The sequence below is a fragment of the Myxine glutinosa genome, chromosome 7 (assembly GCF_964187855.1).
Source record: "Myxine glutinosa chromosome 7, kmMyxGlut1.1, whole genome shotgun sequence".
NCBI lineage: Eukaryota > Metazoa > Chordata > Myxini > Myxiniformes > Myxinidae > Myxine > Myxine glutinosa.
The window spans coordinates 114029258-114042144 of record NC_136267.1 but is presented as its reverse complement, the minus strand read 5'-3'; the positions used below and the strand labels follow the sequence as shown (position 1 = coordinate 114042144).

The 12887-nt window shown below is 42.2% G+C and overlaps 1 protein-coding gene, 1 long non-coding RNA gene and 1 other non-coding gene across 13 annotated transcripts in view; 2 read left to right on the top strand and 1 right to left on the bottom strand.

Annotated features, from left to right (window-relative positions):
• The window catches only part of LOC144892993 (uncharacterized), a 35898-nt gene extending 27652 nt beyond the window's left edge, over nt 1–8246 (top strand). For 2 of the 5 annotated variants that reach the window (XR_013624161.1, XR_013624160.1), the window contains 4 exons: nt 6796–7114; nt 7269–7340; nt 7479–7566; nt 7988–8246. This is a non-coding gene — a long non-coding RNA (uncharacterized LOC144892993). Of the gene's footprint in view, nt 1–6377; nt 6394–6795; nt 7115–7268; nt 7341–7478; nt 7567–7987 lie in introns of those variants that run through there. The other 3 variants (XR_013624159.1, XR_013624162.1, XR_013624158.1) reach the window with 3 other exon arrangements.
• On the top strand, nt 1395–1532 carry LOC137431916 (U11 spliceosomal RNA). Its single transcript, XR_010985373.1, has one exon. It is a non-coding gene; the product is annotated as a U11 spliceosomal RNA (small nuclear RNA).
• Nucleotides 8247–8291: 45 nt separating the features above from the next.
• DDX6 (DEAD-box helicase 6) overlaps nt 8292–12887 on the bottom strand; it is a 119610-nt gene continuing 115014 nt past the window's right edge. For all 7 annotated transcript variants that reach the window (XM_078782162.1, XM_068122975.2, XM_068122981.2 and 4 more), the window contains 2 exons: nt 11826–11988; nt 8292–11721 (listed from right to left, as the gene is read on the bottom strand). In XM_078782162.1, the coding sequence (XP_078638288.1) occupies nt 11828–11988 (161 nt within the window). In that variant the 3' untranslated portion in view covers nt 8292–11721; nt 11826–11827. The remainder of the gene's footprint in view (nt 11722–11825; nt 11989–12887) is intronic.

Below are 12887 nucleotides of genomic sequence, written 5' to 3'. Positions count from 1 at the left end.
GAAAATCATATTTATTCTGTGCGGACAAACAAATAAACAGACAAACAAAAACAAACGGGTAAAATGCAATATCCTCTCCTCTGGCGAGGGTAACAACAGCTATTCCTCTGCATTGTATATGTAGAAGAAACCTAATAATTAAAAGGGCCTCCTTCCTTTTTTAAAATTTTTTATATCCCAACAATCAACTGGTATTTTGGTTTTATTTGGCCTAATAAGTACCAGTGTCTGGGTGACATTTTTGCATCTCCTCCCAAACACCTGGTCACACAAACTTGAAAATGGCATCACATTAGTCACGAAAGATCCAGGCAGTGCAGGGTCACAAAAATTTTTTATTGGAAGTGAAGTAGGAAATGAGCACCAGGTATCCCGGATATGTGGTCTTTGTTATCACAAGATCAAGGATGTTACTCGTGCTTAGTCCCTCTCTATACCTAATGAGTGATGGACTCTTCAACGAGTTGATGCATGAAGGCTTTCTACAGAGCATTCAAGTTCAAGAACCTGTGCGCTGTATAATCATGTGCACTGTTTACATGGTAGCTTTTCCACACAATTTCAGGAATATTTAAACTCTCCCACTATGACGAAGAATGATTCGGACGAATAATATTTTAGAGGCATAACATTAATAATACGTATTATTACGTACTTTATTCAAATGATTGTCCGTGCTCGTGTTGGGCGTCAATGGTGTGAATTTGACGGGGTTCGAAGCGCCGCCCTCCCGGAGTCCCAGACTCACATCCGACGCTACAACATAACCATTTCGTGGTGCTCGGTATAAATAAACTGGCTTCACATCCGTAAAGTGTTGTTTGTAAAGTTAATCTATCGCGTTTAGTATTATTCAGCAATGACGGCGAGGGGAAAGCGTAAAAATATATTATATAAATATTGCGTGACGTCACCACAAGAGGCGGAGCACCGCGGGCATTTCGCCCCCTTTAACCGCATCCCATCACACGAACAAAGAACGCTCATTTCATTGCCTGATATTATTATTATTATTATTATTATGACATAGCACAGTTTTATTTAAAATAAGCACAGAACGCAAACATTACATAGACATGAAAACCAAAAGTTTGAGCAGGAAATGTATTTGTCCAAACGGTATATGGTGACGTCACATCAATCAGCCAATAGACGCTGCCTAATTAACATAAACGGCTTCAGGTTCGCACGATACTTTTTCTTTAAATCACAAGAATACAAGATCAGCAGTTAAATAAAAGAAATAAAGTTAAATAATACGCATATTCCTCAATCGCAGTTTTGATGTTGGTGCCAATCCGATGGAACATTGCCTGAAGTTTAACTATGTGATCACCAGGCATGAACGCGGGTGCACGGAGCATGTACTCCACGGTCACACTGAAGGGATTCATAAAAAGGGCATTTGCTGTGAGTAGCACGGGTCGCTCGCTTCGGCTGGCGGTTCGCGGAATCGCTATCAAAAGATTCCGAATGCAGAATTTGTGAAATCGGCGGCTGCTGGTGATCATTGGTTGAGTCCCGGTGCTGCCACCTATTGATCAAAGAAAGGACATTGCTGCACAGATGTGTGTATCTGCCATTGACAAGCAGCTTATTTAGTTCAGAGCGTTGAAGCTAGGCAGAGCAACGGAGTGCTTGGGATCTCTTAGCATGGCGGTCTCCATGGAAACAATGCCATCGTGGTACTCCACTCCACGCCGACAATTTTCAGTTTTACTCGTTCATCGTGTGACAACTTCCCCCAAACAAATTGATTGTTAGCAGCGGCTAGAGAGTACAAGGAAGAGAGAAATCATACTAAAATACGCCATGTGTCTGTCCGTCTATCTGATGAATTTTTGATGCCAATAAATTCCGTCCTTACTTATCCAATCTCAACAAAACTTGACAGGATGACCAAGGGTTACATAATGAAGGTTGAGGCGCATTCATTTGCCACCCCCATCCCCAAGGGGTTTTCTCCCCCGAGAGGGTTTTCCCCACCATTGCCCTCAATGGGTTGCGTGTTGAGGTGTATAGCTGTAGCGACCCATGGGTCCCCCAAAGCTCGAGACCAGCAACAGAATCTCCTGGCCCAAGCCGGTGACGTAACCGGCGGCCAAACCGCGGCGCCGAGGTTATAATCCTTTGCACCTGTCGGTCACATGACCACCAAAGCGTGCCTCGCCTGAGAGGCGTGGCTTTGGTTCTGATGTATGCTTTTTGGTTTGGATATATATATGCGAACCCGATAAACGGGCTTGCAGAGTTCCCGAGATGATTATTCAATAAACATCTTCTCGGACGAGTTTGTGTCTTGTCCGTCACTTCGTCCGTCTCAAGCAGGAGCGCTGCTCCTTCCTAGCCGTATTAAGTTAGCTTAATCGTGGCGTTTGTCCAAAGAAGAAGATTAACCCTCTGAAGTCTACTATTATTATTATTATACCCTCTGGAGTCTACTATTATTATACCCTCTGGAGTCTACTATTATTATTATTACTAGAGAGATACCTGTGCTACGCACGGGTGGGACGCCAGAAGCAAACAGGCAATGCAGATACGGCGAATGCTAAAGCATGAAACCAATAAATTCCACATTCCTGTAGCATCTTCAGTCGCACGTCAGACATGGACAGCAAGTTCGTGAAGGACTTCCATGAAAAACGTATCCGTTCGCAAACAAACGGGTACGTTCACGTATAGAAACATCGATCGTGGGACCGTGGCGAATCTGCATATGGCGATCCGCGAAGTTCACGTTCAGAAAGTAGAAACCATCACTGGCATGTCGTCATTCACTTGAAATCTCTTTTTTCATTCCAAACAACATAACTCTAATTAATCACAAAATAAACTTTTAACAACATTGTTAATGTTTCCTTCATTGTAAAAACTTCCAAATCAACAGTTAAAAGAATTTTGAGCCAATAGGTGTTTCGGCCTTGGCAAGATCGATGGAGACTGCGATCTGTTAGTACATACACCGCCCAAATAGCTATGTGGAATTCTCTCATGTAGAGATTAAACTCACGTCGTTTGAACTTTGGCCGAGGTCATTATTTACTTTTAATGATGTTTATATACGAATGATTTTAATGATGTTTATATTGGCTTTGGGTCATCCTTTCCGCATATCTCGTGGGATTGTAAGTTCAAGGATTCGTTCGAGGTTCAAGGTTCGTGGGATTGTCAGTATGTAAGATTGTTGTTGTCCGAGTTCGATCGGTGCAGCCGTGCAGCGATCGGTTCAGCAGTTTTTACGGTACCTTCGAACAGACAGACGGACGGACGGACATTTGGTGAATTATAGTAAGATTATATATTATGCACATCGAATCCAGGAGGCGGTAATTGCGCGGTAAATTTGAATGCGGTTAGAGCCGATAAATTCGGCTTGTAGACATTTCGGCGCATGCGTGAAGCCGATAGAATCGGCTTGGACTCCAGAGGGTTAATTGTGGCGTTTATCCAAAGAAGAAGATTAATTGTGGCGTTTGTCCAAAGAAGAAGATTAATCGTGGCGTTTGTCCAAAGAAGAAGATTAATCGTGGCGTTTCTCCAAAGAAGAAGATTAATCGTGGCGTTTCTCCAAAGAAGAATATTAATCGTGGCGTTTGTCCAAAGAAGAAGATTAATCGTAGCTTTTGTCCAAAGAAGCTTAATCGTGGCGTTTTTCCAAAGATGCTTTTAATAACAAAATTAATGAAAATCGCATCTTCTTACTATAATTCACCAAATGTCCGTCCGTCCGTCTGTCTGTCTGTCTGTCTGTTCGAAGGTACCGTAAAAACTGCTAAACCGATCGCAACGATATTTTGGGTGGATAATCCTGGGATCCCCAGGAGTAAAATATGCCAATTAGTTTTCCCCAATTTCAGCTTTAGTCTCCAGCATTCTCAAGTTTGGACTCTCGCATAACATTCGCGTTTGCATAACGTTCATTGTTCTCATTGCAACGATGTTGTTTTCCCGGGTGCCGCACAAATGGCTGCACCGATCACTGCACAGCTGCACCGACCGGGCTCAGTGACCTCGGACAAAGACCTTTTATAAGGACACGGGTTGAATCCCTGCTTGAGAAATTCCATCCCCCTCGCCACCATCACGGCCGTCTCTCCAACTCAATCCCACGAGATATGCGGAAAGGACGACCCAAAACCAATATAAACATCATTCATATATAAGTATCATTAAAAGTAAATAATGACTTCGGCGAAAGTTGAAACGCCGTTTAATCTCCACATGAAAGAATTACACATAGCTATTTGGGCGGTGTATACGCTAACAGATCGCTGTCTCCATCGATCTTGCCAAGGCCGTAACACCTATCGGCTCAAAATCCTTTCAACTGTTGATTTGGTACAGTTACACGTATCGGGAATTTGGTACACGTATCGGGATTATCGATTAAGACGATTATCGATTACACGATTATCACGATAAGATTACACGATTATTGATCACGATCACGATCACAGTGTATCGATCACGATGGAATAATATTTACCGATATGAACAGTGATGTGGCTTTTATTGAAATTCTACAAACACCGTTTAGATTTTTATGATTTGCGTGTGATATGATTTAACGGATGTTTATATGAATCGTTTAAAATAAATAAAAACCTTCACTTTCTGATATTTTTCCTTTTCATTTGGGCTTTCCAATTGAAGCACCGCCCATTGGGCGGGTACCGTTGCTAGTAGTGATAATGTTATGACAAAACAATATTAATACAAATAATGTCCCACTTACCCAAGGCGTTTTTACTGCAGTGATAACGTGTATAAATAGCTTATAGTTATAATGGCCTTTCCGTGTGATCAAAAGTTTCTATAGGAAGGAAAAATATTATGAACCACAAACACGTATGATTAGCTTTTTAAACAGTCGCTAATGCTCTTGATAACACTAAATGAAGAAATTTGGAGGAATCCCGACATCTGTGAAGGTTTACTTACAGAACTGAGTGAAGATCTACTGTACTCTATATAACCCACAAATGTGTTAACATGGCCCTTTCTGCCGCGACTGTGGCATTTTTCGTAGCGAACTTTTGAAACTCGCTCCTGCTTTTTAATACGAAACAAAGGGAGGAAGACCGGGATGTGCTCATTTACCAAGCAGTTAGCTTGCGCTTGCCAAGCCAGCCGTTCCTTAACGGTTTTGAATTGAGTACTTGCTCGAATGCTTAAACGACTTGGCGATCGCTCCACAAGAAACCTGGTAAATGAACACACACCCAATGTTCTTGAGACCCGACCATAGAGACTGTAATCTATATACCCCAAAGAGGAATGACCCTTCCTGCCGCTCCCGTAGTAAAGATAATTAATGGGTCAGGGGGAAACCACTGCCAAGCTCATCTATACATCTACCACTGAATTTTTTTTTGGGGGGGGGGGGGGGGGGGGATGTACATGATTGTCGATATAGCAAGCTGCTTGCTAATGGAACACCCAGGTTCGCACTCGCTCCGTCTGCCACGGTGTGAATTGTGCACGAAAATAATGTGACGAGTCAAGGTTTCGAAACACGTCGCGTGGTCCTTCGTAAACGCTGACTATGTATATGTGACGTCATGCCCAACAAGCAATAAAAATAAATTACTCCGAGATATCCTCCCGGACCCACTTCGTGTGGAGTCTGCACACGTGGCAGAACAATGGACCACTGATGTCACGCGGGTGTCAAAGGGTATCAATTCCCAGAGCAAACAAAACTTGTAATTTGTCAAATCAGTGTTGTAACCAAATAGAAAAATATAGAGCAATGCGACGCGTTTTGTGGAATTAAAAGTGAAAGAAAAAAGGACTGGTTCGTGTTTATCAATTCCCCATAATCAGCAGACGTTAAAGATTGATTTGTATAACGAGTTCGTTCGTGGGTGCAAGTCCATATTTTGGGCATCGCTGTTGGATACGAGACAAATCGATTGAAAATGCAAAGGTTACCAGAGGCAACTTATTTAGTGAGTGACGTCACATAGCGTGACATGGGTTGATGTGACATAGCACTCGGGTAAAGAGGTTCATTATTTAAATAAATAAAAAACCACCAGGTAAACAGTTTCTATCGCACTGATGGGACGGATCTGTAACCAACTCATTTCGTCCTTGACAGACCCATCCTTTTCACCAATTTTCGTCCGAAATCATCCACAACTTTGAGATATCCTGTTCACAAACAGACAGGGGTGAAAAAAAAAATATATATATATATATAACCTCCGGCCACTTGTTAAGCGAACGAGAATGGTATTGGGTATTAGGGTGGATTGAACTATTCCCATTTAATCATGAGATGGCCAAGGAAACAGACAAAAAAAAAAAGAAAAAAAAAGGTCTAATGCCCAAACAAAAGTCGTTTTTCCTATGTTCTTTGAAAGGAGCCTCGTCATAATTGCTAAGGTAACCAGAACCTGCACACCATTTTACTTTGGAATTTTTGTACAAGTATGGATGATGTTAATCTTATTTATGGTCGATCAATGTAGTAGATTTAAGAATTCTTTGATCCGGATCTTCACCAAAATCGAATCGATTAGGCCTCGTCACACACTCAAACTGTCCACCAAGTTTCGTCCAAAACTTCGAGACATATTATTCACAAACAGACAGGGGGTGAAAACCTCCATGCACCTCTGCTTGGTAACTCGATGCCCACATTCCATGTTCAAATACCGACTGTCCTTGAAACATATCGATACTAATCTTGAATCTGCATGGAATAGATGTACAAGTTCCTTATTCAATCCATAGAAAAACAGATGTTGAATAATGAGGGTCAACGTCTCGTGACGCCGATTCTAGAGCTTCGTGACCATCTGCAAGTGAAAACCGAAGGAGTTGGTACGAGAGACAGCTTTGGAGACATCCATATCGAAGCCAATCTTCTCCCAATGGAGGATTTACCAGGTGCCACGACGCAAAAAGCGAAGAGGCCAGTGAATAGAGCAGACAACAACAGTGAACAAAGCCAACAAATCTGAACCTTTGCTCTTTGTAGATTTCCATGGACTTTGCTCAGATTTCCAGCACGATAGAGTATCTTCATGCAGAGCACCAGGCAAGCTCTATATAAGGCTCGTCTGAGTGCAGACGACATCGACACAGCCAGCGAGAGACAAAGGTGTGTACTGACGGAATGTTTTTTTCTACCTTTTCTATAGACGAGCACATGCTTAACTGTCATATCGATCGATTCCTTCGAACATGCAAATGTTTGCATCATGCTCTGTGAATTTGTTGGTGTATTCCGAACCAAGTAAATGACGTGTTTGCAGTCAGACACACCAGGCCCAAGATGCATTGTTTGAAGCTGATCGCGTTGCTGGTCGTCATTTGTGCCGTTCAAGGTAAGGGGATTGTTATGTTATTCCACCAAAATCTCTCACCTTTCGACCGAAATTATTCACTTTTATAAAATAAATTCATCATTTTTTGAACCCCTTTCTGAACTTGATGACCCCATCTCTTCCCTGCCCGCCCAACAGCGTACCCTTACGCAAGCGATGAGGGTTTGGGCTATTTCCAAAACCTCTTTGAGCAAGTTAAAGAGCTGCCAGTATTCAGCCAAGTCATGTGAGTTAACCAAACAGGAGGGAAGACAACCCCCGTCCCCCAAAACAAATCATTCGTAGAGCGTGACACTTTCGGATTTCAATGTATTGTAATTAGAAATAAGGATTTTTTTAAATGCCATTAAAGAATAATGGAAGACTGGTATGAATCACGAAGTTTAGTTGCATCCTGTGTCAGCGGACAGATAGATAAATTGATGACACCAACAGAATGTTACTTGTATGCCAACGACTATAGTAAGCCGATGTTGGGACGTTAACCGTTTATCAAGAAAAAGAGAATTACAAGCACCCAGAACATCCGCCCCCCCCGATTCCCATGTCGGTTAGCATTTTTTGATCGACTTTGTCGTTTCCATCCATTGTTGAAGACGAGCATAAATCAACATTTCGTTTTACTTGTTTGGCCTCCTCCCACCCAGGTCCATGGCTGAAACAACTGTCGGTTACGTGAAGCCATACGTCGATATCATGCAGGACCAGATGCAGCAGGTGGCGAAAAAATACCTTTATGGCTTTTAAAGAGTAACTGCTCTGCCAAGGAAAATGAAATATTGCATTTTGTGTCCACCAACTTGTAACTGCCAGGAAAGAACACCCATGTCCACTTGGGTTTATGTCCTGCATGTTACTCAAGCTCCTGCATGAGCTTTGGATCACTGTAAAATAAATACATCAAAATAAACACCATTTGTGTCATGTCTCACATTGCATAAAAGACAAAACTTGCAGCTTTTGGTTTATTCAACTGATGGAAGGCAAGGCAAACGCTCTTACAAAACAAACTCAGCCAAGATGGAATCATTTCAGCAGGCACGGCTTGGCCAAATACAGTGAGCAACGTTGCAACTTCCCAAACCTATCAATGGTTTATCCTTCGCTAAAGGCAAAAAAAAAAAAAAAAAAAATTCTTGCTGCACACTCACGACGTTAAAATTTCAAATCTGTGGTTCAAATGTGACGGATGAAACTAAAAGCCCAATTGCAACTGCCAGTGCAGATACCGAGGGCAATTTTGGGGTTTCCAAAAGGCTCGCTTCGTGTACGAAGTAGTTTGCAACATAACTGGCAGAACCCCCAAAATGGCTCTTCATTATTTTGGTTTGAGAAAACCCTTCCAAAAGTAAAGTACTGACGAGAGTGCAAGAATGCTTTACACTACCGAATCCACTGCCGAAGCAATTTGCAGAAATCCGTGTGTAGAGTGCAGCAAAGCGTTACGACTGGAAAGAATTACCCACCAATGAGGCGAGACATATTGCATTAAAGGTATCTCTGCACTATCAATAGAGTGCAGGGTTCATTCTTCAGCAATCCCTTCACCAAAACATACCAGGATTTACTTGTGCACAACTCCAAACCCACCCTCCCCCCCAACCCACCAAAAAGTTTACACCTGCCAATTAAAATAAATGGATTTAATTTTGGTAAAGGGATTTCTTCGATCAAGCATCAAAACCTAACCCATAAACCCACCCACAGCTGCATCTCAAGACAGCCAAATATTAACCCTTCCCACCACAACCACCCGAAAGCACCACAATTCAAGCCAACTCTAATTTATCGGAGTGGAAACACACTCGTCATGTACAGAGCAAAGGCCGGTACTACAAGTTGGGCTCATGAAGTTACAGATGACTCGATAAATTGCCAAATGCCCAAAAACGCAACAACTCGTTGCAAATCTCGCAAGGTGGCCTCGCCACTAAAGTGGTGGCACCATTTTACAGCCAGGATTAGAATAGAGCCGTATAACTATTGGGCGTGTCACAGCGGCTGGCTGTAGCCAAAGTTTGGTCCAAACCAACAATGGCGGCGACAAAGTAATTTAGAGCAAATAGTCAATTGGTAACAAATTTGAAACGGGATAATGTCAATTATGCAAACCACCCCCCAAAATGGCCTACCCTCAAAATACGAAAAAGTGCACTTCAAAATATACCAAGACCAGTCAAATAACTGCGAATTTAGAGAAATGAGAACAAGCTCAATCCATTACAATATGCCACTTAATAGGCCAGATTAAATTTCAAGTTTCCATGAGTTTGTTACATTTCAGTATCCAGGTTCACATTGTTGGCAGTCAAATGTCCCACGAGCCGATGACAATTTGAACTCTCCAACTAATATAGTGCACCTCGTAATCCTGTATGGAGGCATTAATGTGCAACAAAGGCATCCCTCATGTGACATAGGCCTCTTGAGTAACTTGAGGCAGGACAACATGACAAAGGGAGTATAGGGGGGGGGGGGGGGCAGGGGAAGACAGTGGGAGGTTCGGTTTGGGTGGCAAATAAAATGAAATAAAATGTGGGGAGGAAGAAAAGGATAGGAATGGTCAATAGGAGTGAAGGTTAACAGGAGGAGGGGGAGGGTGGTGGGGGAAGAAGGAAAAAATAAGGATTGGATAATAAAAAAAAAGAAAAAAAAAAAGGTTGCATTTCAAACAAAACAAAAAAGAAAATGATGCATTACTAGTCTAGAATTTAACACCTTCAATTTTCAAGGTGGGATAATGGACATCACGATCCTATCGTTTAAATGCTCAATTGAAATCATATCGAAATTGTATAAATACTGAAAACTCAAAAGTACAAGTCAATTTTGGTAAGCATTTTCACCATCGAGGGACAAAAACAAATTCAAAAAAAAAAACAAAAATAAAAATAATAAAAATAGACTACTTCTGTGCCATAAAAGCCGACACCATGGATGTGACACACAGACAAAAACAGACAGACAAAACAAGAGGTAAACACCTCAAGGAACAAAACTAGAGGTTGTCATTTTGATGAAAACGAGCCAAAAAGTAAAAATAAAACAAGTCAGACAACCAGACAAAGGTGTATGTATGTATGTATGTATGTATGTATGTATGTGCACGCATGCATGGAGCATGTGGGTGTGGAGAGGGGGAAAAAAAAAGACCAAAAAAAATATATATATATTTATATATATATATATATATATATGAATGTAGGGGAGGGCAGAAGGATAGACAGCGATAGCTGCCAGCTTGGCATTTACAAAATATGGAACAAACAGCCAGTCATCAAAAATGCTTGGCCAGAAATCTTGAGTCCATGCCCTCAGATAAAAAGCACAAATTGTTGGCAGGGCATCCAAAGCCAAGAGTTACCTTTTCATCTATAGAATTGCACTCGTGTTATTCACCTTGGAAGGGGTGGAGGGGGGGGGGGCGGGGAGGAGGAGGAGGAGGAGGAGGAGGAGGAGGAGGAGGAGGAGGAGGAGGAGGAGGAGGTAGAGGGAGGAGGAAATAAAGCAACTTGCTGGCAGCTTCTTTTTTGCAGTTGTCCCACGCTTCGTCTCCATAGAACAAAAGTTCAGAGCTATGTACAGAGCTAGGAATTATACAATATTTACAGAAAAGGAGGGCAAGAGGCAGCCTCAGGTAAGGGAGTAGCAATCTTTTGTTTCTGGAAGCATGGCTTCATTCCAAGGAAAAAACAAAGCCGGTATTTTGTGCACCTCGTTGATACGATGCTACCAAAGTCTTCATCCGACCCACGCTGCGGCTTCCTCTATCCCTCCAACAACCCCTCCTCACAGAGGAATAGTCGACCAGCCCCAAAGGCAACCGCAATCGGAGCGGCCATCCCTGGGATTGGAGCTGAGTGCCAAGTAAGGCCACTCATAACACGACGCAAAACCAATTACTTATGGGGTTTCTCCATCCCCAAAGCACATGACGAAACCAGCAAAAAGAAATCTAAAGCAGTTTTTGGGTCAATCCTACCTGGTGTGCCCTGGTGATCGTTGCAGTGTGCGCACACCCTGATCGACCCTAAGGCACTTTTTGCAGCGTTGTGGGGAAAGGTTGGTGGGTTTGACTTTAGGTAATAAAAAAAAAAATCCTTTTGAATATGCAGGTAGCGTCACAAAAAGACTGCCATTGAAACCAGACAGCAGGCAGAAAGAAACTCCAGTTTGAAGTTCGTCTCTCGATGCAAAGGCCCAATAAATCTGGTACAAGAGGACAGGAAATCATGTTTGAAAGATGAACCATTTGAGCAGAAGTGAGGAACCACAATGCTGAAAGGGAGCTGCAGGTGAGATTGGCGAGAAGATGGCAAGAAATGCATGGTGGGATTTTCGGGATCTTTATGATGGATCTTCCCAGCTCAACCACACCTCACTGTAAGAAACAAAAGAGGAGGGTTGGGGGCTAATGGACAAGGGAAAGGTTTCGACTTAACAAGTAAATGGCAAAGGGGCATCTTGGAAGTGTAACAAACTCACCCTTAGGCTTGTTCACTGTGAAATTCTGCCACATAGAGGGCCTTGTCAATGGCACTAGGAATGGGCTTTATGTCAGTGCCAAGCTGCTCCTCAATACCCTTCAGGTTGAACCGATCCTCGTAAGTAATCAGGTTGATCGCCAAACCCAGGTGCCCATAGCGACCTAAGGGCAAATAAGCATGATACTAAAAGTACATAGAACTCCAATTCAAAGTTGTACTACAATTTTCATTTTAGCTATCAAGGCTCAGGGAAATATGGAGGTGATGACAGCAATGGAGCAGAGGAAGCTGGCACACAAGGAAAGACAGAAATCAGGAAGAAAAAAACAACTGAAAAGACTACAGTGGGCCGGGTAGATAAACATGTAGGGAGACAGGAAAAGCTAACAGGGTAAAAATGTGGAATAAAACATAGGGGCAATACCCCTGGTGCTCACCTGGTAGAATAAACAGGATACTGCACTGAATAAAGGTATTTTAAAGCAATTTCAATGCTTGCAAAGACAGGGAAGCATGTAGAATCTTACTAACAATCATGACTTTAAACAAAGAAATATATATATATTTTAGGGGGGCAACCCAAATATACCCCATATACAGTGCATTCAGAAAGTATTCAGACCCCTTCACTTTTTTCACATTTTGTTATGTTGCAGCCTTATGCTGAAATCGTTTAAATTCATTTTTTCCCTCATCAATCCACACTCAATACCCCATAATGACAGAGAAAACAGGATTTTAGAAAGTTTTGCAAATTTATTAAAAATAAAAAACTGATATATCACATTTACATAAGTATTCAGACCCTTTGCTATGACACTTGAAATTTAGCTCAGGTGCCTCCCATTTCTCTTGATCATATTTGAGATGTTTCTACACCTTGATTGGAGTCACCTGTGGTAAATTCAATTGATTGGACATGATTTGGAAAGGCACACACCTGTCTATATAAAGTCTCACAGCTGACAATGCATATCAGAGCAAAAACCAAGCAATGAGGTCGAAGGAGCTGCCTGCAGAGCTCAGAGACAGGATTGTGTCGAGGCACAGATCTGGGGAA